Source organism: Callospermophilus lateralis, chromosome 4 (genome assembly GCF_048772815.1).
Source record: "Callospermophilus lateralis isolate mCalLat2 chromosome 4, mCalLat2.hap1, whole genome shotgun sequence".
NCBI lineage: Eukaryota > Metazoa > Chordata > Mammalia > Rodentia > Sciuridae > Callospermophilus > Callospermophilus lateralis.
The window spans coordinates 90,723,454-90,748,986 of NC_135308.1; the positions used below are offsets into that span (position 1 = coordinate 90,723,454).

General features: G+C 34.3%; 1 protein-coding gene across 12 annotated transcripts in view; it reads right to left on the reverse strand.

Moving 5' to 3' along the window:
- The window catches only part of Sox5 (SRY-box transcription factor 5), a 967,314-nt gene that overhangs the window by 324,356 nt on the left and 617,425 nt on the right, over nt 1-25,533 (reverse strand). For 10 of the 12 annotated variants that reach the window (XM_076854205.1, XM_076854204.1, XM_076854203.1 and 7 more), the window contains one exon: nt 14,790-15,021. In XM_076854205.1, coding sequence (XP_076710320.1) covers nt 14,790-15,020 — 231 coding nt within the window. In that variant the 5' untranslated portion in view covers nt 15,021. The remainder of the gene's footprint in view (nt 1-14,789; nt 15,022-25,533) is intronic. The other 2 variants (XM_076854212.1, XM_076854211.1) reach the window with 1 other exon arrangement.

Genomic DNA, 25,533 nt, shown 5'->3' on the forward strand with positions numbered 1-25,533 from the left:
TATCCCGTTGGATTGTCATTGGTTTATCAACATTTTAAGATAGGTGTAAAAAAGTGTTAGCATACTTCCTATACTAGTTGTTAGAAAACCTGAAAAGATCAGCTGCAGACTGACAGCGGGTGAGACAAATTAGTCCTATGACCTCATCTCCTTCTTTCTGTCGGTCTTTCTCCTTCTAATAAAGAAAAGAATCTGAGGAATGAAATAGGACCTGTCAAATTCTGGGAAGACAGGATTACCTGGTTACCTCTATCTGAGGCAGATCACCTTGCTGGCTTCTCTTGGGCTCTCTCCACCTGACCAGGACACAGAACCAATGTCTGAGCCTCACTTCCCCACCTCTTCATCACCAATTAAACCTTATGGAAACTGTCGACATGAACTCTTACAAAAATGAGTGAACTACTTATAGAATAACAATAAGGTATTGAAATGATAGCAAATGCATTCTTAATTCTAATGGATAAAGATGATATGCTATTGTTAGAACACTGAATAAATAAAATTTTATTATTGTATGCAAAGCGACTATTTGCTCTAACTGAAACCTATCTATTGTCAGGTTAAAATATTTAAAAATTCTATGATAGTTTAAAAATAGTTACAGTATAACCTCCAAATGTGTTAAGAGTATAAGGAGGGGGTGAGAGAGTAAGAGAGCGAGAGAGAGAGAGAGAGAGAGAGAGAGAGAGAGAGAGAGAGAGATACTCTGAGACTTTAAATACCATCTCTCTTCTAGGCAGCAATTTCCCCAGATGAAGAGGTCACCACTGTTTAACAGTGTGCTGCCATGTTAATTTAGTATGACAAGATAAAGCAGTAATCTCAGCTCCTGGAGGCTGTAAACCGCCTGCTATCCAGGGACATGCTCAAGTCGATTTGCACTGTATATCACTTTATACAATTGCCATGACAAAGCCCCCTGAGTTCTCACATGTAAATCTCTCTATCCCTCTCTTCCACCAGCCCCCTCTTTTTCTTTCATTCCTTTGCAATTCCCTTCTCCTTGCTTCATGTCCAGGTAGACCACATACACTCAGCACTAATCTCTGAAAACTTAATGCTCTGTACATGACAAGGGACACACAACACACACTCCTCTCACAACCACTCTGTCAAGTCCCCCAATTTAAGAGAAGATGTTCAGGGACTTAGATAATCCATTGATCCCACTTGCATCGGCTTTTATATTTCAATCTGTCGTGTTAAGTTGTCAAGAGCAGCGATTAAACTGATGTTTCATGATTCGAGATTTACTTTCTTAGGAATGATAGTTCTCAAAGCTTGTCTTAGTAAGTTCTGCTTAAAGATTATCCCTAAGAAAGCTGGTGTATCTTCACTGGTATAAATCTAGTAATAACACAATAAAGTGTTTTAGGTAAGGACATTTTAGAGATATTCAGGGTTATAAACACAAGACTGTAAAACTGAATAAAATTTGGATTTTTAAAGAATGTCATCTGTGTAGCTCTCTCTGAATGAAGCAAAAACACCATATGTAAAAAAGGAGGAAAAACATGTTTCTATCTATGTAAAACAAAAATAATTATAGAATCACTGAAGAGGATAGAAGTGCACAGGGAAGAATTAATATGATAGGAAATAAAAAGATCATATGAAGCACATTAGGAAAGTGACATATCAACGTTTCATCCAATAAAGCAAAGGCAGGATATATGTTTAATCATCAAGAATTAGCAGTTGCAGATATAGATATTTTGGTTGGGTATGTCAGTTTTAGATGCAATATGTCATATTTCTGACAGGCGAGCTGTTATATTATAAAAATCCACTTGTATTGTGCCTTTTCCTCATATCATATCCTTTTTACATCATCTCAAGCTGTTCTTGTGGGTAAATTAGAAAGAGATCAAAGGACTATACAGCAATAAACATAATACTAATAAACAAAGGGCTGAACCCCTCACAGAACCTCTAAAATTCCTGAATGAATATCAGGAACTTAGAAGTGGATTGAAATATTTAAAAAGGAGAGGATATGCTAATTAATAAAACTACAGTAATAAACACAAGCCCCACAGTCATACCCTGAAAGAAAACGAGTGTGTAGCCATTAGGAGGTTCATTGAAGAAAATTAGGTAATCTTAAGACACTGGCCAAATTATATTGTTAGGTTGTGTGCATGTATGAACATGTAACAATTCCCAACATTATGTACAACTGTAATGTATCAATAAAAATATGGAAAAAAGAAAAAAAATATTCAATTCTACTATTGTAGCGTGTTTCTCTGCTGATATTGTTATTTTCTTCTGGTAAACTCTTTGTGGAGAAGTGTGGTATGTGAACTATAGAAAGATAAACATGATTTTCTACCAGGGTGATCTGAAGAGCAACTGGGCTGAGAGGAGTTGAGGGGTAATGGAAAGGAGTTCACAGTGACAACACAGTCACTATAGGACATGCGCTACGGTAGGTCATTATTTCACTCAATGGTTAGATCAATTGCCTAGGAATTAAGTAACATTATTTCAAGGTTTAGATAAAGGTATATTCAGAATGTCTTCTGTGAGCACAGAGACTGAAGACTTTTACACATTCCTATATTCAACTACGGGCATGTGCCACTTAATGAAGGGGATACAATCTGATACAGGTATTGAGAAGAGTTTCATCACTGAGCACACATTATACATGCAGTGTGCTTACACAAAACGAGCCCGGGTAGCCTACCACACACAGCCTGTGTTATATATTAAAAAGAGACAATTTTAATACAGGCAGCCCCTCATTGACTGAAATGTTATTACATGGTACATGGCTATACTTTGAAATATTTGCTGGAAGTCAGTCACGGTGCAAGACTCTGGAGAAACAGTGATGAATAAGATAGACATGTTATTCCAAAGGGCCATAGAACTTTCTCCTACAAATGAGTTTGCATCTTTTGTTCAAGGCAAATTACATCAGAAGACACTGAGGGAACTCACCAGTAAGATGAGTGAAGCACTCAAAATGAGAGGGAAACGTGAACAAGGATCCTTCAAGTCATTTTAAGAAAACAAGAATACTGGGATCCCCTAGTCTTTAAAAACACAGTCTTTGTTCTGGTCAACAGTAGTAATTGGTCAACCAAGCAGGAACTATTCAAGAACTATAGCATCTATTAAGTTCTTGTGAAGTGCCAGGCATGGTTCAAAGCTATTTATGAGAATTCTATTTTAACATTTTAAAATAAAGAGGTTCTTTTATGATCTCCATTCTCTCAGGAGAAAGCAAAGACACAGAGAAGCCCACAAAACTTAAGACTAGATCACATGCCTCCTGTAATCTGGAATTGTGACTGGAAGCCAGGCAAGTTCAGGGAGTGCTTAGACTCTCTACCACGGCATTGTAATCTCTTAATCGTATCAAAATTCTATTTTGAGTTTGCTTAGGCAGATTCTTCTGGTTATGATGATGAAGGTGGATGCTTTTGCTTAACAGTCTTAACACTATTAACCAAAAATTTTGCTGTCGATAAATAATATTTATGATAAGTAAATGTCATAAATATTTGACTGATAGTGTCTCTGAAAGAATGGCTTCCTTTTTGAATAGTTAAAATATATTAAAGAAACCTTTTAGTAACAAGAGTTTTAATATTTCTATTTGATTTCTCATTCCATAAGAGTTTTTCTTTAGCTTAAAAGTTTCTTGTAGAATACTTAAATTTATGAGAGTTGAATGAGAACCATGTACCATTTTTCTCCTAGATCACATATTTTGAACATTCTTTAAGCACTTGCTTAATAACTGGCATTTATTGAGCATCTCCTATATACCAGATGCCAGAACATTTTATGTATTGACTTTAGTGAACATTATGGGAACCCTTCAAGTTAGATGCTATTGTCCCCATTTCCCAGATGGTAAAAAATAAGGTCAAGAAAATTCCCATAATGTGCTAAATGCCATACACATGTCAAACAAAAACTTTCAATTTACCCAGTAACTTTGTCACTAGACTTCATGTGCTTAGCCACCACACTATACCAGCATTCTTACAGCCTGTCTACAAATTAATATTCACTGTTACAAAAAGGTTTAGCAAACAATCCTTCAGAATCACATATATTGCCTAATATCCTACACAGAACTTCCTGCACACTATACCTATTTCCCATTAAAGCCAGTCTAAAAGAGAAAACACCAGATAATCTTGAATTAGGACAGAATAATTAAATAAAGACTATCGTGCCAGGTATGGTATGGTGACACATGCCCTGTAATTCCAGTGATGTGAGAGGCTGAGAAAAAAGGATGATAAATTCAAGGCCAGCTTGGGCAACTTAGAAAGATGCTTTCTTGAAAAAAAATTTTTTTTTCTACCTTCCTGTCCCCAAAGTATTTCTAAAGACTTAAAACTTAGAATTATTTATTCCAATCAAAAGGATTTTAGTGTTCAAAGAAGTAGAGAGGTAATGAGCATTAGGTGTTATCAGACAAGTCATTTTATCCAAGACAGTTTTCCAACTGTGAACATGGATAATCACAGTTGCTGAACTCACTGCTCAGATAATAGGTGTAGGTTAGGGCTAGTAAGCAGAAAACATTGAAAAATCCACACTCCTATTACTGTTAATTATAAAATACCTTACTCTAAAGAACACTGACTCTTCAAAGTCTCCTATATTTGAATTTCACCTTTCAGACTGAAGACAGACTATAAGATATATTCACACAAGAGACTTTCAGGGCTGCTTCTTATGTTCTACTGATGACCCTGGGGAAATCAGTCTCAGATTCACAAGAAGCATGTTCTCTGGCCCCTGTGTCCCCAGTGATAGAAAGCACGCCAGCTACTGCCACAAAGCTTGAGGATGGATACTGGTAAGCAACCAGCAATCTCCCCGCCTCCAGGACTGTGTTTATACAGATGGGAGTGTCCAAAGGGGCCCAGAAGTGGTTGCCAGGCTTAGAATACTCTAAGTGTAACGTTGTCATTATTGCAACTTACTTTCACTACTCATTAATAATAGGTTTCAAATTCATACTTGGTACATATTTTATATTTGTCTATAAATACAAAGCTACTTAACAGTACCTTTGGGTTTATTTATCTACCTGTCTTTTTCATACATTACCTCCACTTTAAATTTCTTATTAACTCTTAGGATATTATTTTCTAGTTTAGGGATATCGACAAACAAGATTAACCGTTTTATCTTGAGACAGGCTGGATTTTTAAGAGCTAAGAAGAGACACTAAAGTAAACACTGCCTCTCCATATAATGATAACATTGTTTGTCCTGCTGCCACAGAAGCAGCCTTGACTAAATAAGACACAAAATCCAGTCACTTGTGTTCATGTACTTTATCATGTGATGTCAGTGTCACAGAGCCGGCCAAGGCTGCTCTCCTTATATTCACACCTCATCTGCTCTCAGAGATCCTTCCTAGACATGGTCTATGGGAAAAATTTTAAAAGCATGTTTCCTTTGCACAAAGGAGATAGGGGACAAAAAGGAACAACCACAGTGGGTAACTTAAATTAGCCTTACTTTTATTTCCCATTTCAAAAACTAAAAAGCTTTTCCTTTGCCCTAAGAGACTACAGAAAAAAAAAAAAAAAAAAAATCAGAATTTACGTTTTAAAGCAAAAAAAAAAAAAAAAAAAAAAAAAAGGGATTGGGCAAGAATTGCACAAGGTGATCCAAATTGATAGCATATTGAATCCTGTCAGAAATTCAGTTGAAATGCCGGCTTTATGCCTGGACAAACTATATGATCTCAGACTTTGTAGAGAAAGGATTTAAATAACAATTCTTTTAAATTCATCAAATGTGGTGCCGAGAGTAGTCTAAGCCTTTGAATTCCCATTATCACTTCTTAAGGAATAATTTTTTGGAGAGTACTCCCCGACCCGCAATCTTCCCATTAGGTTTTCTGTGCTACAGAAACTTTGTTTCTTGATTTATTTTAACAGATAGCCTCAAACTCCAATTGTCTAGGGATATATTTTTAAAGCAAAACCTGTATATATTTATTTAACTGACAGATATGTGAAAAAAGAAATTACACTAAAAGTTCATACTTCTTTATTTTATTTATTTGTTTAGGGTACCAGGGATTGAACTCAGGGGAACTTGACCATTGAGACACATCCCTAGCCCTATTTTGTATTTTATTTAGAGACAGGGTCTCACTGAGTTGCTTAGCACCATGTTGTTGCTGAGACTGGCTTTGAACCCATGATCCACCCATCTCAGCCTCCCACGCCAATGGGTTATGACCTGTCATTCTTAAGATCTAAATGACATGATACTGGTTCTGCTTCACAAAGATGCTGCTTTACAAATATGATTTTTCCCTTTTTTGAAGTACAATGGCACTGTATCTAACTGATGTGACCAAGAGGAAATATGGTATAAGCATTATCTGAAATTTTGAGGTTCCATAGATAATTGAGTTCCAAGCCTTAAAGATTTCATTCCAATTCCTAGAAACCAGGTATCAACCTGTAAGATTTCTATGGGACTCTCTTATGTGAGTATCTTTCCATAGTGGGATATAATAACTGATGCATACTCGTATTATAGTTGACACTAACACAGTGATGCTGAAATTATAATTACTTTCTTATTATTATGTTAATGATGTCCTTCCCTATTTCTTATATTTTACCTACTTCCTAGAATTTTTACTTATCTAAATATAAATAAAATCTAAGTTTTAAGAAAGAAATTTGAAAACCAAAAAGCCACAATTAATCAAGTTAGAGAACTGATTGAAAATAATGACATAAGCTGTCAAATAACTTTAAATAGAAGATAGTAATAGGCACATAAAGAACACAAGTATCCCCTAAATTACTAGTTCCCGAACTAATATTTAGATTCATCAGAATAACTGCTCAAAGTAATGTGGAACCAACATAGGGTTTTGAATCTTGTTCTGCCAAGTTAAGGAGATTAAATAAATTACCATTTGTTATCAATATTGGATCATGAAAGAAAAGTAAAATTCTACAATCTCAATTGAAAAATGTAGTAAATAGTTTTTTGAAGAACTCACTACACTGTCCCTGTTTTCTAAAAACCAGTGAAAATGTGGTCACAAAACCAATTGATCTTTATTAATCATATGCAGTAAGAGAAGCCTAGGCTGACTTTAAGAAGGTCTGGCAAATCCCCAGGGCCAATATATGTAAATAGCTATCAGAGGAAGTCTATCAGAGGACAATGGTGCTGACTCTCCTACCCCCTCTCTCTGCGATAATAGCTCTATTGAGATCCACAAGCGCATCTATTAAGAATGTTTTCTTACAGAGACAACTGAAAGAGAAAGGAAGAAGAGCAGTGAAAGAAGAAAAGAATCAAAGGAAAAAATGAGGAAGAACTAAAAACAAAACATCAAAGATACAGAATAAAGTCTGATTACAAACAGACATTGCATTATTTTTAACTTTATAATAGATGAACCTCCCCACCTCCCCTGTTTTCAATTCAGGTCTGAGACTAACAAATGAGATATAGATGACCACCTGTCCATTCCACAAAATCAGGAGCAGCATTAAAGTAAGTTTCCAGCATTGCTTCTTGGTGTCCTTGCTATTTCCAGATCCCAGCCAAGTATTTCATCATTCTTCCCACTGCATTCAAGGTGGTCATCCAGATAAAGAAAGGAAACATTTAAAACCCCAAAAGCTACAGTAGCTGCTTTTATCCCTATCAATGCCAGGCACATGTTTTACTAACCCCTCTACATTTTATATAAAAGTCTTACAGTATACTTTTAAATTTTTTTCCCCTCTGTCATTCTTTCTGAGCTATATCTGCTGGATATAAATAAATTTCATATAAATTTCATCATAAAGACCTCATGTTAATGATAATTGACCCAATGTATGTATGCATATGTGAACATATATTTTCTATATTTTAAAATATAGAAAAACCTACTTATTATTTTCTGTAGAAACTATTTCAAATTTATCTATTTTGGTGTCTTTCAACTATGAATCTCTTGTATCAGGAATCTAACATATTAAGTTATATTATGGTGATTTGGTGCTTATCTCCATACTACACAAAAAGACACATGAGAAAAAGACTAGTTCTTATTAATGTCTTTATTTCTGCTGGTAAGTATTCATTGTATATATCTGAGCTGAATCTTTCTGCAAAACTCCCTATTAAATGAAAGACAGAAAATTCCGCAAGAGGCCAAATCTTTTAAAGTAAACTTGCTTCCCCCTTACTGCAGCATTAGAGGTTCTAACCTCTTCCCCTGTCTCTGCAGAGCACTGTGTGGGGAAGCTCAGAGCAGACCCTTATTAGGTATCTTGAACAATCTCACAACTCCACCTTGCACTTTTTCTGTGAGAATGGTGAACTTGGTAATTTCTCTAGGCCCAGCTGACTTTTCACTCAGCAGTATTACTTCAATGACTATGGATATTATATGAATGAAAGTTTTCTTGACTTAACATTAGACACCCCTTCCTGCCACTGAGTGGAATGGAATAGTTTGGCAATAGGAGAAAAGGATTTAGTGAGCAACTTATCCAGTGTCTATGATGGACTCCAGTAGATTAGGTTTCACATGGTCCCTGTTCCTGCTAGCCCTGGGGGTAATTTCCTAAAACAATGCAAGTATAAAGATTGAACTACTTACATTTAAACACAAGGTTGGGATCATATCTAGATAAACAGCTTCATGTGGTATTTTGTGACAACATGTACAGAATAATGTTTGTAACAATGTAATTTCATTGTATGATAAACATCAATTTACCATAAAAAACAAATACAAACTTGTCACCATTTTCACCTTGTTTCAATTGAATTGGCCTTGTTCAGATAAGCAAGCCTATCTCTTACAGAAACAACAGTTTATAGATAAACTGTGAAATCGGGTGTGTGTGCGTAGAATTATACTGCCTGCTATCATAATTTTATACTGCCACACTGCACATATGGCTTCCAAGCTTACTTTATCTGAATCTTTCTGAATCTATTCTCCATGCTATTAAGCTGAGCACATTCCACATCGTTCAAAAGTAATTACACTTTTGTCTAGAGTGTAGGAGATGGCTCTCCCTAAACAATGAAATTCTCATTATTAGAACTGGCACAATAACCAACACTGGCTTAACAATGGTATGCATTATAGCATCACAATAACTTATGCTAAGTTGGATGTACAAAGGTAACCCGAAACTAAAAAAGCTTATCAAAAGCACCATATAAAAATAGGAATCTTTACCATACCATAATTAAGGCCCTATTCTGTGACTAATTTTTAAGTAAGTCATGCATTTTTATCTTTTCCTTCTTGAATTTTCTGGATAGTATTTCATACAAAACAGTATTCTAAACAAACAGCAAAAACATACAACTGACTTCTAGATTATAAATAAAACTGATATAATAATGAGTATCTCAAGATAGTCATAACATAGTAATTAAAAATATTTGGTGTAAACAAAAAAATCCCAGGAGCTTCCATGAACCTGAGAAAGTAAAGCTTTTCTCTGCCATGTATACTGAATGCTGTTTTCCATTGTTGAAGGCTAGATTTCATTCACTGGAATCTTACTGTACTGTTATACTTGGGGTTTCACCTATACATCTAACCTTAACAAAAGATTTATTTAAAGACAAATATTTTTCTTCTGTTGATGGATTTAAGGAAGAAACTGACTCTCATTGAATGTTGCTTTAGGATAATTAGGATTCTTGCAAAGTTTAAGCTCATTAATTTTAATATACTTCATATTATTAAGCTAAGACAATGTATATCTAGAGTCTTTAACAATTCCAGGGAAATGTCATCAATATGAACAATAAATAAGATACTAATAAGATTATACTCCTAAATCCAATAGATCTTTGAATATACTTTTAAAAATTTACTCAGTTGGTACAATGACACATGCCTGTAGTCCCAGACCCTGAGGAGGCTAAAGCCAGAGGATTCTTTGAGTCCAAGGATTTGAGATCGGCCTGGGCAGCACAAGGAGGCTTTGTCTCAAAAAACAAAAACAAAAACAAAACAAGGTGGCTGGTGCAGCTCTGTGATACAGTTCTTATCTAGTATGCATAGTACTTATCTAGTATGGACTAAATCATAAACACTGCAAAAAATATTTAAAATTAAAAACTATAGACATGTAGTATTTATTTTACAATAAAATTTAGCTCTCTAGGGCAAGTTACTCAAATTATATTTATAATGAAAATATTATGCTCTTTTTTCAATAAAATAGTGACCTAAGATTACCTATTATTCAGCAACCACAGGTGGTCAACACTTTTATTTGATGTTACATTTGACACTGGGAATACAATCTAACCAACAGAAATAGCAATAACCAGACAGAAAATTAGCACCAATGGCTTTCACAGAGCCCCTGGCTTGTTTAGATGCCATGGCCTCAATTCTCTCCAGACTCATTCTAGGTTTTTCTAATGCCCATCCATCCTCACCTTAACTGACATGCAGACATGTTCTGGATGTCAGTTTCTCACATCATCCAATAAATCCATCTGCATCAGAACTATTAGTGAAAATAAGCCAGAAAATCATAGTGATTCTCGCCTCTGAAACTTGAAGCAACAATCTCCAAATCCATGTTAAATAAACCAACAACAAAGGGGACCAGGAGAAACTAATCAATAGAAATGAAGCTCATAAAAAAAAAAAAAAAAAGGCTTTCTGCTCATTTCAGAATCAGACTTTCACAAATGCTTTTAACTTTTAGAAGAGTATACATGAATCAAATCTTACTATTAGTTGCTTGGCAATATTATGAGAGCTTCATTGAAGGAACTAACAGAATCAGTTTCTTTCATAGACTTACAACAGTCTTTGCCTGAATCTCCTATGAACGAGAAATATGAGGGAAGTTGATGAACGTATGTATATAATGTGCTTCTAAGACAGTTCATTCATAGTCCACTCTGAATAGTGAGTAAAACATTCCAAGTATGAATGAACTTTTAGTCTTCATAAGGGTTACAGCTGTTTGGGAGTTACTCTTAGTTAGGCATTGAGTTTATTTCTGCAAAATACTAAGGCAATAAATACAATTTCAGAATTACATCCTTATCTGGCACAGTTTCAACCTTAACACTTGCATACCCTTGATAGGAACATTTTAAATGGCTATGGTCATTAAGTATACAGAACTTTTATCTCAGGAAATGTTTTCCGATTTAAGTTTTATACTGAAAGCATCTCTCTATAACCTCAAGCCAGCATCACAGGAATCACTCAGTGATTTTACTTTGTCTCTAACCTATTCAGGCAAGCAAAATATACACCTTCTAAAATCTTTTTGTCTCTATTTAAGAATGGAGTATGAATGTCACACATAAATAGGCAATGAAATATGCCTCTTTTTCTTGAATTGAACTCTATGATATAAAGACTATGAAACATTCTCTGTTTTCAAAGGTATTGAATAGGAAAAAAATAGAGAATGTATTTCCTTACTGAAATAAAAGAACCTATTGTGTAAATAGGACAATGGCCTAGTATCCAGAAAAAAAGAAAAAGGATCATGTTGAATAATAATACTATAAATATATTTAATCATTTTGATAAATGAGTAAAAGATATCTTAATCTATTTAACAGCTGAATACATCATGACATTCTGCTTTCTGAATGTATTACATTAGCAAATTCTACCTTAGTTCTAAAATTTCTAGAGCTATAGTCACCATGAGTTAGTGTATTTAACAACTTTTCCCAAGACACAGTTACTATTTATTCATCCATATCAATTCAGCCATTTAGTCAATAATCATAAATTGAGTATCTATTATATGCTAGATTCCAGAAATATAAATATATATCAACACAACTGTGCCTCTAAAAATAAATACATTATATGGAAAGGCAGACATGTGAATGCATAAATTATAATGCAGACCACAAGAAAAGATGTAAGAAAATGTCATGGATAAAAGAATAATGCAATAGCCAGTTGCCTTCCTGCCATGGGAAATCAGTGAAAACATCAAAGAAGTGACAATTTTTGAACCCACTCTTGTGGGAGAAACACGATTCCCTAAAAAGGTAAAATTTGAGAGATTTTTCCAGGTAGAAAGAATAAAACTGTCATTCAAAGGCCATCTGTTATATTCATGAACATGCTTGGAAAGCAAAGCATGATGGGTCCATAGCAAGACATGGTAACCGAGAAAACAAAAGCCAGAGACTGATGCTTTATAGAGAATGTTGCTATGATAAAGAGTTTGGGACTAAATCCTGTGAGCAACAGGACATACAGTTTCAAAAGTGAGGTAAACAATTCAAGTCATTCCTCAAGGAATTTGGAAAAAAGAACAGAAAGAAAGGCTGAAATTTTGAGTTCATGTAGATGACACAAGAGAAAAAAGCAGCTCAAATGAATAAACATTTGAAGAAGAAACAAATTCAGAAGTCAATCAGATATACAGTAAGAGAAAGTGTAAGTGCTGATGTCACTACAGCAATAGTGAATCATGTGTGTGCCCTGCTGTAACACACAGAACGGCAGATCCCAATCTTCTTGAGTTACAGAGGTACTTGAAAGACTGATGGAAGCCAGAACATGACTCAGGTATGCTCATACACAGAGTTCTCCCTTTTCTTTCAAGGGATCCACAGATTCCAATTAAGAACATCACCATTACATGGAGAATGAGTTGTGTTACATTGAGGAAAAGTACTATTCCTACAATGTCTAACATAAAACTTAGTGCAAAGTGGGCAGTGCTTTTATTTAGCTACACAAAATTCCCATTAAAAACTGAAGGGTTTTATGTACACTAACTACCTACATCACAGCATCTCCTTAGGTCACTGCATAATGCAAATTAATGAACTTTTCCCATATCCATTTGTGAGTGTACTTAAAAGCATCTCCTCTTTTATCTTTTTAATTTTTTTTTTTTTTTGGTATTCTAGCCATACTGTTTATATTCAACCCTGAAACCAGTATTATAGGTACAGTACTATCACAGGAAAACCAATCTCAGAAGCATTCTCAGTTGGGTATTCCCAGAGGGCAGGTGGTGGTCAAAATACTAAGAGGGAAAAAGCGTGACAAGTGACACAATACCAGAAGGAGACAGTCTGGCTTCCTGACCCTTTTGACCTGTGTAGTACCCACTGTCCTTACTTCTCCTTAAGTTTCACCTTTTTGAGAGGAGGATACAGAGTTATGCTGTTGCTCATAGCTAACATGAACTTATAATGTGATAGGAAGAATAAAGAATTATGATGAGTGTGATTTAATTTGCCAAGTTATAGATAATGAGAATCTCAAACATGCCTGTGCTCTTGTGAAGAAGCAGTGGTACATAAAGTTTATAATCATGGACTCCAAAGCCAGACTGCCTGAGTAAACTCTAGTTCTTCCACTTATTATCTGTGATCTGGAGCCAGTTATTTAACCTCTTCATGCCTTTGTTTCTTCATTATTAATCTTGTCTTACAAGATTAATTATAACAAGATTAATTAATTACCTCGTGGAATTATTGTGATGGCTGAGTTATTATATTATTAAGCAGTACTTAAAATATCACCTTTATGTAAGTGCTACATATGTGTTAGCTGAACAATTCTTGTTGGTGGGGGAATCTGGGAACATAATCAAATACTCAAAGAAATTTTAAACTATGAAGCATAAAATGTTGAATGAGATTATTTAAATCTAATGTGAAAATCAGAGTATCCTGTTTATCATATAGCTCTTAGAAGACATCTGATTTTTCTTGATTTAATTTTCTATCTAGTAATTTTATAACAGGAACAAATACATTTATGATATGTAATAATTTCCTGGAGGAAAAAAAAGATTTAACAGAATTATCACTGTCTTTAAAAGTATGAGAATGTATGATGAAACCTATTTTTGTTGGTGTAATCAGGTTCAAACTAACTGCACTGGCATCCTTGAAGGAGAAAAGATGAAGGAGAGGAAAGGTCACAAAAATATGGCATCCATTCAAGCGCCATGTTGACAACATGAGGGTGGCATTACTGGCAGCCAAGTGTCCTGCTACCTCACAGGCTAGCGTGATGATCTTCTGTATTTAAGTTGGTAAGAAGGATCCAAAACCCTTGTTTGTGTTTGTGTGTGCCGTCCAGGCTTGCACCAACCATGCTATACTGCCTTCTTTCTTCTTGCACACGAAGCCCCAGTTTCCTGATCATCTGGAGACCCAGATCATAGCATGAAGGCCCAGAGGAATTACCCTGAGGCACATGTTCTAGAATAGAATAGGACAGAGAATGGCTGATCTCTGGAAACAACGACATGTATGGGGTCAAGTTAGAAAGTAATGTTAGTGTCGTCATATTAGAAAACTGTAGTCTTTTTGAAATATATCTTCTACAAAATTCCAGGCTCTACAAGAAATACTGGAATTGAATCTGGGCAAAGCCAAAAAATGAAAAAAAGCCTTGCTTTCTCATGGTGGAGATGGCCAAGCCATGATCACTGCAACTCTATCCAGATAAAACTTGTATCAGAATGAATCTGACATTAACTTTCATGCTAATTTTAAATGTGTTACTTTAATATTATTTTTATGATTTGTGTGGTTTTTATTTTAATTAAACTGTAAATGTCTCAAAAGCAAAATTTTGAAAACAAAACAAAACAAAAAAATGAAACAACATTTTCTACTGGAACCAGTTAACTGCATAGAATTCCATGATGCTAGGAGTGAATCCTGTGCATGGCTATTAAGTAGGTGATAATTATAAAGCAAAGGACTGAAGCCAAACTATTAGAGAAGACTGGTCACAAAGTGAGTGTAGGCACAACAGACCATGAGAAACCTACCATTGTATTGTGCTGAGAAGTGGGAGTCCTATGGCCACAAGTCTCTTGCGTCAGCAGAGAAACTGGCTGAAATTCCTCAGAGTGAGGCTTGTTGGGAAAACTCACATGCAAGGGAAGGTGAAAGGCTGGGAGCCCGTCACTCTCCTCTTCTTCCACTTTCTGTCTGCTTGTCACCATGGCTACCTCTCCATCTGCTTCCCCATACGGAGAGGCTGGTCGCTTGGAAGACATCCTGGAAGGAACAAAAGAGGAGAAAATAATGAAACCTCCACATAAATCCTTAATGCCGTCATTGTGTGGTTAGGGGCCATTGTAACAGAAATGCCTTTTTGTGCTAGCAGAGAGCAGGAAACCATCCAAATACCACTGCAAAGCACACACAATCAGAAACAATGGCCAAGCAGGTAGCAACAGAACAGTGCTTGTTTGTTGTGAGAATAATACACTAATATAGCACTCTCTTGTATTCTGGCTTCTTAAACAAGAGAATTCACCTAAGAACACTGCATAATGAAAGACCATTTCGTTTTAAAGGAAAGAAAAATACCCATCTAGTTTTACACTTTGATAGACCTTATTGAAGACAGAACATCTATGAATAGCAAATACTATTGGCAGTTTTAAAAGAAGGAAATAACTAAAATTTCCTTCATCAAAAATAAACCAACTAAATAAATGATTGTCATTAGAAGAAATTTGCATTTTATTAAAAGTAGGATTATTGTGAAATGCAGAAATATTGGTTATAAGCAAACCTCAGAGCAACTGACAAAAAGTTTGGTATTTGTTGAAAGCTTAAAAATTGAATAAATTTTAGAATCATGGTTAATTTTGAAACATTTGAAAATTTTCTTTGCCTCACTTCTCCAAAACACCCAATTTTGTCATTTAGTTCTGATATCAAAGTTGCAAGGTAATAAAAAGATCAGATTATAAAACTATTTCAATTCTAGTTTCACAACTCTATGAATGATTTAATTGTGATTTTGCCAAGCTATTTACCCCTTAGAATTCTTTAAGACAAAAAATCTAAAGAAGGATGTTTTGTTTTGATAAGCTAAGGCCTTTATGAAAATAGGCTTAGATAACTGAGCAGTTTTAAACATTTTCTTTGTATTGAAAGCTGATTCAAAATATCATCAAACGTTAAAAATACATAGAAAATGTTTTTTAGTTAAAAAGAAAGTTCCTTTTCCTTTCATTAAAAATTTTTCATAGAAATGAAATTGTGTTAAAATATTTGATGAAAAAAACAAACTCCCCTGCAATATTTACAACTTGACCTGACCTTGAAAATGCTGTATTTTTTCTTCAACAAAGAGTGTTTACAGAATCATCCATTCTTATTCTAGACCAGTGGGATGAGCAAAAAGCAGCATTCCCTGACTGCCGCACCACTTCCTTCATAGACAGTACAGATTTTTAAATTTAAGATCTATTTCCAAAAGAAAGGCTTCTAATCATTGTTGAAGAATATGAGTGTTAGAAGTTTCAGTAGGAAAATGTGTTCCAATACTGAAGATATCCTATTAAGTAATAAGACAGTAGAAAAACTTAAGGGCTTTAGTATCAAACAAACATGGGTTAAAACACTGATTCTTCCATTTATTAGTTGTGAGATTTAATCTATCTCAGTTTACTCATTTTCAAGGTGAGATATAATATCTACCTCTTCAATCTTTTTGAAAATGAACTATGTACCATATAAAAATAACTGGTATGGTACTTAATGAAGAGTATATACTCAAATAAAAGCACTTTCTTATTTTACAAAGCTTAAAACTCCAGGGTGACCCACATACTCTCAAAAACCTATACACACACACACACAAAAAAAAAAAAAAACACCAAAATAAAGAAAGTTAATTTCTTTCTAAGAGCTTAAATGTAAACTCAATGTGAATCACAAAATCTCCTATTAGAGAAATGCTCCTTGGCCAGCAATACTTAACTCTAAGTTGATCAAATGTATTAGTAAGTATTAAAAAGAAATGTTAACAGTAGAGGTGATCAGCTAAGATCAGAAAAGGAGGAGGAAATATTGGCAGCTACCATGCACGGTAGTTTTGCCTTAGGGAAAAACAGTTTGGGTCATCATATTTTGAGTATTTTACTCTACCTTTGATTCTAGTATGGACATCTATTCCATGTACATTGTCAAAAATGGAGAGGAATATAAAGGGTTAGAATTAAGAGTTAGAATTGTTTTAGTCTCATTGGCAGTGCCATTTCTCTCATTTCTCTCATCAAACTGATATTTTATTACAAGTAACAACCCCTAAACATTAGAAAGATTTAACTCCTGCTGTTCTGGTTGCCACTTTTGCAAGCAAACTTCTGACTCCATGTTAAAAAAAATGAATAGCCAAACACACTTGAAATATTCAGGTCTTTGTAAAGAGATTTGTCACAGTAAATTAATAAAGGGACTTTTAATTATTTGTTGGTTTCACCTGTACTTAAGTATAAGGAGATTATGTCTTTGTTATAACAAACAGCAGAATTTGTGGTTGGTGTAGGCATTATGATTCTTACTGGAATTAATAAATTCTCTACCTCCACCTCATATGTAGTCTCTCAGTGTCTGAAAACTCTAGGCAATTGAAAGTCCGTCTCTGGGTCATCAAAGCAGAAAGCTAGATCAGCTAGCCTTTCCTAAGTTATTACAACTCTATGACTTTTAGAACTATGACTCTTCTGTTGATTTCTACTTCATTAATATCATTATTTATAATGATTATGAAAACTGAAAGTCCAGAAGTAGACCTAAGGTAGATAAGACAAACTGATAAGATTTGATACTCTTCTCAAAACTTATGACCATCTCAATATCTAAATTAATTTTATAAGCAACAGGGTAACCATTATCTGTATATAACATTCTATGGAGCAAAAAGTTTAAAACACTGAGCATGAAGGAGTGATGGTGCCAGAAGGAAATGCATTCCAAAAATATCCCAGTGTTCATGTCCATTTCAATTTCATTTCCAAAGACTTCCAGAATGTTCTTAATGTGTTAAACTTGAAAATATTGTTAGTAAAGATTTCTAAACAAAATTAAGTTATTACAACAAAAGCAACCATGGTTATATTTCAGTAATAGGCTATTAAGTTAGAAAATAGTTCATATCTGACAATGATGTAGAGAGTTATCAAGATGTTGGTCACACCGCAAGTACTTATGTTTACTAGGACCCATGGTATCTCTAAAAACATTGATAACCAACTCACCAATAGTATTCAACTCTTGAAGCTTTGTTAATCTACCAAAGGGCTTCATCTGGGACAAAGGGAAGCCTCAATTTCAAATGCAGGGAGAAGGCGCCACAGACAACCATACAATGTTACTATGGGATATGTAGGTTTCCATGCATGCAGCTTGCAGTATGAGGGAACCTTGAAATAATTTGAGGATCTAGGCTGGAATATGCTCAGATGTACTCATTCAGAGAATTTTTATTTTGTCATTGCTGTGATAAATGCTGGACTTACCAAGGAACAAAACTATTACTTCAAAAAACTTGACGTGAGACAGACAAATGTAATTTAATGTCACACTGCTCTGTGGAATTGATGATAAAACAGTAGTCTTTAACACAGTTTTATGAGTGGTCAAAAAAATCTTCTTGAAAGAATTCATGTTTAATGCCAAGGCAAGAGAGACATTTTCAAATCACCAATAACTATTTACTGACCTTCTACTATGTGCAAGATACTTATCCAATAAGCATTTTAAAAATCATCTCTGCTTTAAAAACCTTATGTACTAGTTAACAAGATTTTAAATAAAGGGAGAAATGCTAATTAAAAAAAAAAAGTTCAGAACAAGGGCCAAACGACATTGTAGCCAAACACCTGAGAGCTTTAGGAGACCAGAGCACGTGAAATATTTCAGAGAATGGTTGACTAGTTGGATCTGAAGGAAAAAGAAGAGCAAATGGAAATTTTTGGACAAATGGAGAGAAATTTCATGTGGGAAGTCATAACAAAAGAAAAGATCCACAGATACTTTTAGAAAGTCAATATAAATGTAGGGGTCAAGCTTACATAGAAAAAGGAGCAGCTTGAGAAGCATGAATCACATCCTATCTCTAGTCTGCCCGGAGTGGCCGAGAGAAATGAGTGGAAGAGCTAAGCAACATCCTCTCTTGTAAGCAGCAAGCTGTTCATACAATAAGCTGCTTTTCCTTCACTTCTCCCTGTAGCATTCTGTATCATCATATTACTCTGGTCAATAGGTAATAGTAATTAAAAATTACTGGGGTGTTTTGCTATTGTCTGATGGATCTCCACGTGCATTAGAGTCACTCTGCAAGGAGGATATCCCCATTTGTACCTTGCATGAACAGAAGCAAGAGAAAGAGTGTGAGATTACAACAGAAAAGGAAACCAGTGGTTCTTGAATTGGCTGCACAGTGGAATCATCAAGAGAGGTTTAAAAAAAATGTAGATATCTAGGTCCCAGCCCCAGAAATTTTGATGCTATTCATTCTAGAGTACAGTATGAGTGTCAGAATTATTTAGAGCTCCCCAGCAATGCTAATGTGAAATCAATGTTGTGAACCATTTGTGTTAGTAGAAATAATGCCCACCTACCCAAAATGTCCTGACCCCAATCCAGGAGGTCTGGGAATTATGTTCTCTTGAATGGATAAAAGGATTCTACAGGTATGATGAAGTTAATGATCTTGAAATGGGGAGAGAATTATGAATACTATTGCTGGGTTCAGAGTAATTATAAAGATCCTTATAAGAGGAAGAACAGAAAAGTCAGGTGCAGAGGGAGAGACTAGAAGATACTGTGCTACTAGTTTTGAAGATGGAGAATGAGGCTATGAGCCAGGGAAGGTAGATGGCTTCTGTTAGCTAGAAAAGGTGATGATTGTTCCCGAAAGGCTCTAGAAGGGACATAGTCCTACCAGTATCTTCATCTTAGGACTTCTGACATCCAGAACTAAATAACAGTATGTTTATAATGCCTAAACCAGTAAATATTTGGTAATGTGTTAAATCCCCATTAGAAACTAATATAGCATTGGTTTAAACATTTCTTTCACAGTTGGTATTTTCTCAGTCTGAAATCCTCTTACCCCAATGCACTTTGTCACTTCATTTAGATTTCTACTCAAATAATACATTTCATCAAAAGGCTCCCTTGATTACTCCTTTGAAACTAGCCCTCCTTCCATCCTTACTCTCTGTAACCTTTTGACTTGGTCTTAGGTATGGACAGCTGTAATATCTAATCTCATAGGACCAGTATCCTTGCAATATGTCTCAATGACAGAGAACATGAAATCTAACTATGTGGTAATTAACAATTTCAATGTGAAGCAATTGGGAAACTTTTTTAAAAAGTACTTTTAAAAATCTTACATTTCTGTTTAAAATATGTAAGGAAAACACTACAAGAGTTAAACTACTCAGGGCATAGTGGCACATACTTGTAATCCCAGCAGCTTGGGAGGCTGAGGCAGGAGAATCTCAAGTTCAAAGACAGTCTCGGCAATTTAGTGAGGTGCTAAGTAACTCAGCAACAATTTGTCTCTAAATAAAATATAAAAATGTGCGGGGTATGTGGCTCATGAGTTAGCACACCTAGGTTCAATCCTGGTACTAAAAGAAAAAAAAAGTTAAACTACATAAAAACTATTCATAGTTAATTATTAATAAACTTATTACTGAGGTATCACCTACTTACTGCTTTAAATTAAAACAAAACAAAAACCTCTGTCTGCCTAAAATATGTTCCTTCTTGTAATTATTCTAAAAAATGACAGCATGACAAAGTCAAAGGAACTCTGAATATGGAACAAATATAAAATAGAAGACTCAAGAAAGGAGCTGCTTTCCTTAGAGTTCATCTTACAAGTTTTCATTCTTTAAATATTTTAACCTTTGACTTTTAATCTTTTACTTCAAGGATAAATGCATGTCGTGGGTAGCAGTGCCTTCTACTGGTTATTCTTTTGGAATGTTAATATTATTTGTATTTATGTTCACATTTATGGATCATAAAAATTGCAAAAAAATACACATAGAATGAGAAAACTTCCAGTTTTTCTACAAAGTCTTCCTTCCCTTCTTACCACTATAGAGGAAGCTCCTGTGCTCACCTCCAAACTACTCCATCAGCTTTCATGAGTCACCTTTATTTAGCAACTAAGCCACATTATAGCTGCAAACTTTACTCAACTTTAAATTTTTCTTCCTCTTCTTTTTATAAATAGTATCTAAAACTGTAACACAAACACCTGAAAAACAAAAAACATCACTTTTAATTTCTTGAATTCTCATGACTTGTAGTATGTCTTATATTTCTTAATATTTTAAGAAGTCTATTTTTGACCACTTCACTCTCTATCACCAAGACTATATGGTAAAGTATTTTTCCAAATTGCTCTGTATTTCTTTTTCCAAATAACCTCATCCTCTTTGCTGAATCAGATACAATTAATTATATGGCAGCACAATTCCTCACACATAGTTGGCATTTAAACTATTTTTTTCCTATGAGTAAATGAAAATGAGTTGAATGGATCTCTATTTTGTGCTCAACAAACCACCTCTGTGTTATAAAGAAACAAGCAACTTAGATATCATGACCCTTCTTGTTTATCTTTAATGACGTTAAAGAAGACATTTACCCACTCTTTCATTCATCTATCTAATTCATTAATTCATTAGTTGAAAAACATTTAGTGAAAGACACCATCTACCAGGTGGATAGCAACATAATTAATAAATCAAGAAAAATATTGGCAGGTCAATGAGTTTTTATGAGTACTACAAGTAATGGATAATAGACAATGGATGGCTAAATTAATCAGAGAGAAAACCTGAGAACTCAATGGGGTGATGAAAGTTGGATCAGAATTTCAACAGACACAAAGGAGAAAGGCTAATAATCAGAGGAAATGATACTAGCAAATAAATTTAGAGAATAATACAGGCCCAGTGGCAAAATGATTCAGTTAAAGCAGTGGCCTTCAGGAGAAGCCACAACAGGCAAAGTTGAAAGACAGTGACCACAAAACTAAAAAAATAAATATTAAGATTCTCTCTCTCTTTAAAAAAAAAAGAAAGAAAGACAGTGACCAGCCTAGGGACCATGATTCTAATCTGTCAACCTTGAATGATTACACCAAAGAGCTGAAATGCACACTGAGGGAAAAAGGGAGTTAGTGAAAGTTTGTGAATCATACAGCAACATAAAGAAAGAACAGTATTTTAGAAAGAAAAACAATCAGAAATTAGTAACTGTTACAAAGTTGTAGGGGGCAACCAGAGAAGAATAAGTGGATGAGTTCAAAGAACAAATTACTAATTTAATGGGTAAAGAATGATTGCACTAATAAGAGAAATATATGAATGAGAAGGAAAAGCCAATTGGGGAGAAATAAAGGAAATTTAGTTTTGGAGAGAAGCCTTTGTTGATGGTGGGATTTTAATAAAGAAGGAGCAGATAATCAGAAAATGCAGAACTTTTGGGGAGGTAACTACTGCAGTCTTTGAATCACAAGCACCAGTTAAATAATAATTATTTTTTAAAAATTTTTTACTATTTAATTAATTTATTTTACTTAGATATATGTGACAGCAGAACACATTTTTATTCATTGAACACAACTGCAGCACAACGTTTCATTTCTCTGGTTGTACACGATGTAGTATTGCACCATATATACAGTCACAGGTGTACCTAAGGTAATGATGTCCATCTTATTCCACCATCCTTCCTTCCCCCACGCCTCCTCCCCACCTCTCCTTCCTCTCTGCCACATCAAAGTTCCTCCATTTTTCCCATGCCCACACCCTACATTATAGATCAGCATTCAGTTATCAGAGAGAACATTTAGCCTTTGTTTTTTGGGGATTGGCTTACTTTGCTTAGCATGATATTCTCCAATTCCATCCATTTACTTGCAAATGCCATAATTTTATTCTCTTTTAATGCTGAGTAATATTCCATTGTGAATATGTACCACAATCTCTTTATCCATTCATCTATTGGAAGGCATCTATCATTATACTTGTTTTAATGATCACTCTCTCGTGTTAAATCATATACACAGCAGAACATGTTTTAAAACCAAATGAAAATAATTTAAAAATGAATATTCTTAGGGAAGCACTGAAATTGGAACTCCTACAAATCTACCATAATTTAGATCCTCAATGTCCCCCAAAGGTCCATGCGGTAGAAAGTTAGTCCTTGAGAAGGCATACAGGGATGTGGCTGATACTTTAAGCATGGGGCCTAGTGAGATGTTTTTACATCCCTGGAAGCATGCTCTCTAAGGGGATAGTGGAACACCACTCCTTCCTATTCTTTTTTCCTCCTGGGTGTGAGGTGAGAGACTGTGCCCTGGCACATGCTTCCACAGTTGTGTGTTTCCTTGACACAACCCCAAACCCAATGGGGCCAACCAATTATGGACTAGATCCTCCAAAAATGTAAGCCAAAAGAGAACTGTTGGGCTTATACACAGATCATCTCAGGTATTTTGTACAATGACAAAAAGCTGACTAATACAATATCAAAGGAGATACCACTTTTCTAGAAGTATGTTCCTTAAACTTTTCTAGTAGCAAGGTGATTTGTTCAAGACAAGTACATTTGTCTGGTTCCCTTTATAATTTAAGGTCATTGTGAGAAGGCTAATCTATATCAGGAATTGAACTTTACCATGTATTAAGAATCTATTTGCAATAGAATATTATCTATCTAATATAAGGAATTAAAACAGGCATTGAACTTGAAAGAAAATATTTTAATTCAAATGAATGAAAAAAACCAACAATTCTAATATAAACAGAATTATACATAATTAACACATTACTTTATTAAACAAAAATATCTATTCCATTACTCTTTTCTATGAATTTGAATTATCGTAATTCACTTTGTATGGCTCAGACTTTCCTTTTCCCTCTTACAGGGTTTGAACATAATTTCCACACTATGAGTTATTTTTGTCGTTACTCTGATAGCATTCCATGTAAATTTGACAACCAAGTCTGTCATATATAATATTCAGAAATCTTTTAAATAGAAAATTTATTTGTGTGAATATGAAATTATTCAAACTTTTACATGTTTCTACTCTTTTCTCTAAATTCTCTTTGTCATAAGTATCTGATATAGAACATGCCAACCTCTATACTTTTCTACCCTTTGCTTCCTAGGTACAAAGACCTCATTCATTATATTGTTATTTAGAATCATGAACAAGTTTATCAGGTCTTGGCGTAAAATGGCAGTAGAAGCACAGAATTCATAGAAATATAAAACAGACAACACTGAGTAGTAAATGAGACTGGACTTCCTTGTAACCTTGTAATCATTGCTATACATTTCACCAGAGTAGAGATCCACAAAACTTACCATAAAATAAAATACAACAAAATAGAAAAACTAATTTATAATGCTATAGCTACTTATGAGTAAATCTTTATTCCACTTTAAAACTGAATGAGAATATAAAATACTTTTTACATATTACAAAAGTTTGAACTGTATTCAAAACTATGATGATTAAAATGTTGTAATCACCAACAACTTTTTAATGTAATCTTGACTATGGTTATTTCTTATCTTTACCATATCCCGTGTATAGTTTCTGAGATGTTCTCTGCATTGAGAACAAGTATGTCATTATATTATTCCTTTGTAATCAGAATAGCCCCATTTTTACCTTCTTTTTTTTTCTTAACCACTTCTCTGATCTTCTCTTTGCTGTTCACTGTTCTTATGAAATAGCTCTATACAGCTTCTTCTACCCCACCAAGGTCAGAGATAGATGGGAGGGTAAGAAAAAGGAGGTGCTCACAGAAAACAGTGTAGAATGGAAAAAAAAATCAGAAATTAAAGATAGAGAAAAACTCAGAAACAGAATTTAATTCCTCTCGGTGGGCATGGGTTGCTTCAGTATACCTTGAGTATTTAACGTAAAATTAACTGTTGGCTTTTTTCTTGTTTTGATTTTTTAAGTAAGGCAGACAACATTTAAAAGACTTTATGGTAGCCTAATTCTATTCTACAATGATTCTCAATTCAAAATTTAATTCTTCATTTTTTGTATTTTCTTATGTTTTATTAACAATTGTAAATCAGTAGAATTTTATTCCAAAATTAGACTATGTCTTACCAGCTAAAGACCCACAGACATTTTTCTAAATAAGAGGATTGCTTTATTATAGTAACATAATAGCTGGTCTGTGGAGCCAAAATTTATCTAAAGGAGTACATTTGGCAAATAAAAGTCACTATCTCTAGATTATATTATATGAGTTTTAAATTAATCCACACTTATTAAGTACCTAAAACAATTGCATTCTTGATAAGTAAAAAGTAGAAAAAATACTATATTTAGTAAACTTCTCCTGTAATCATTCTATAATGTTCTAATACTCAGAAAACTTATTAAGAGTTCATTATGAAAGACCTGACAAGGCAGAAGGAAAATCAGGAAAACTTTATGGCTCCTAAATATAAACTCACTTTCAAAAAGAAAGAGCTGGTAAGTGTTTCAACAGAATTCTAGATTGTTTGGGAAAAATATGTCAAAACTTTTCTCATGATTTATAAGAAAGAATCTGGAACTTTCTACCTTAAAGAGAACTTAAATTTGCCTTTGTTTGAATTATTACTAATTATTATAATTTCCTTATCTTAAAAGCAGCAACTATTTGAGTTATTAAATACTTAATTAAAAGACTCTCTGTAATTATCAAATATACT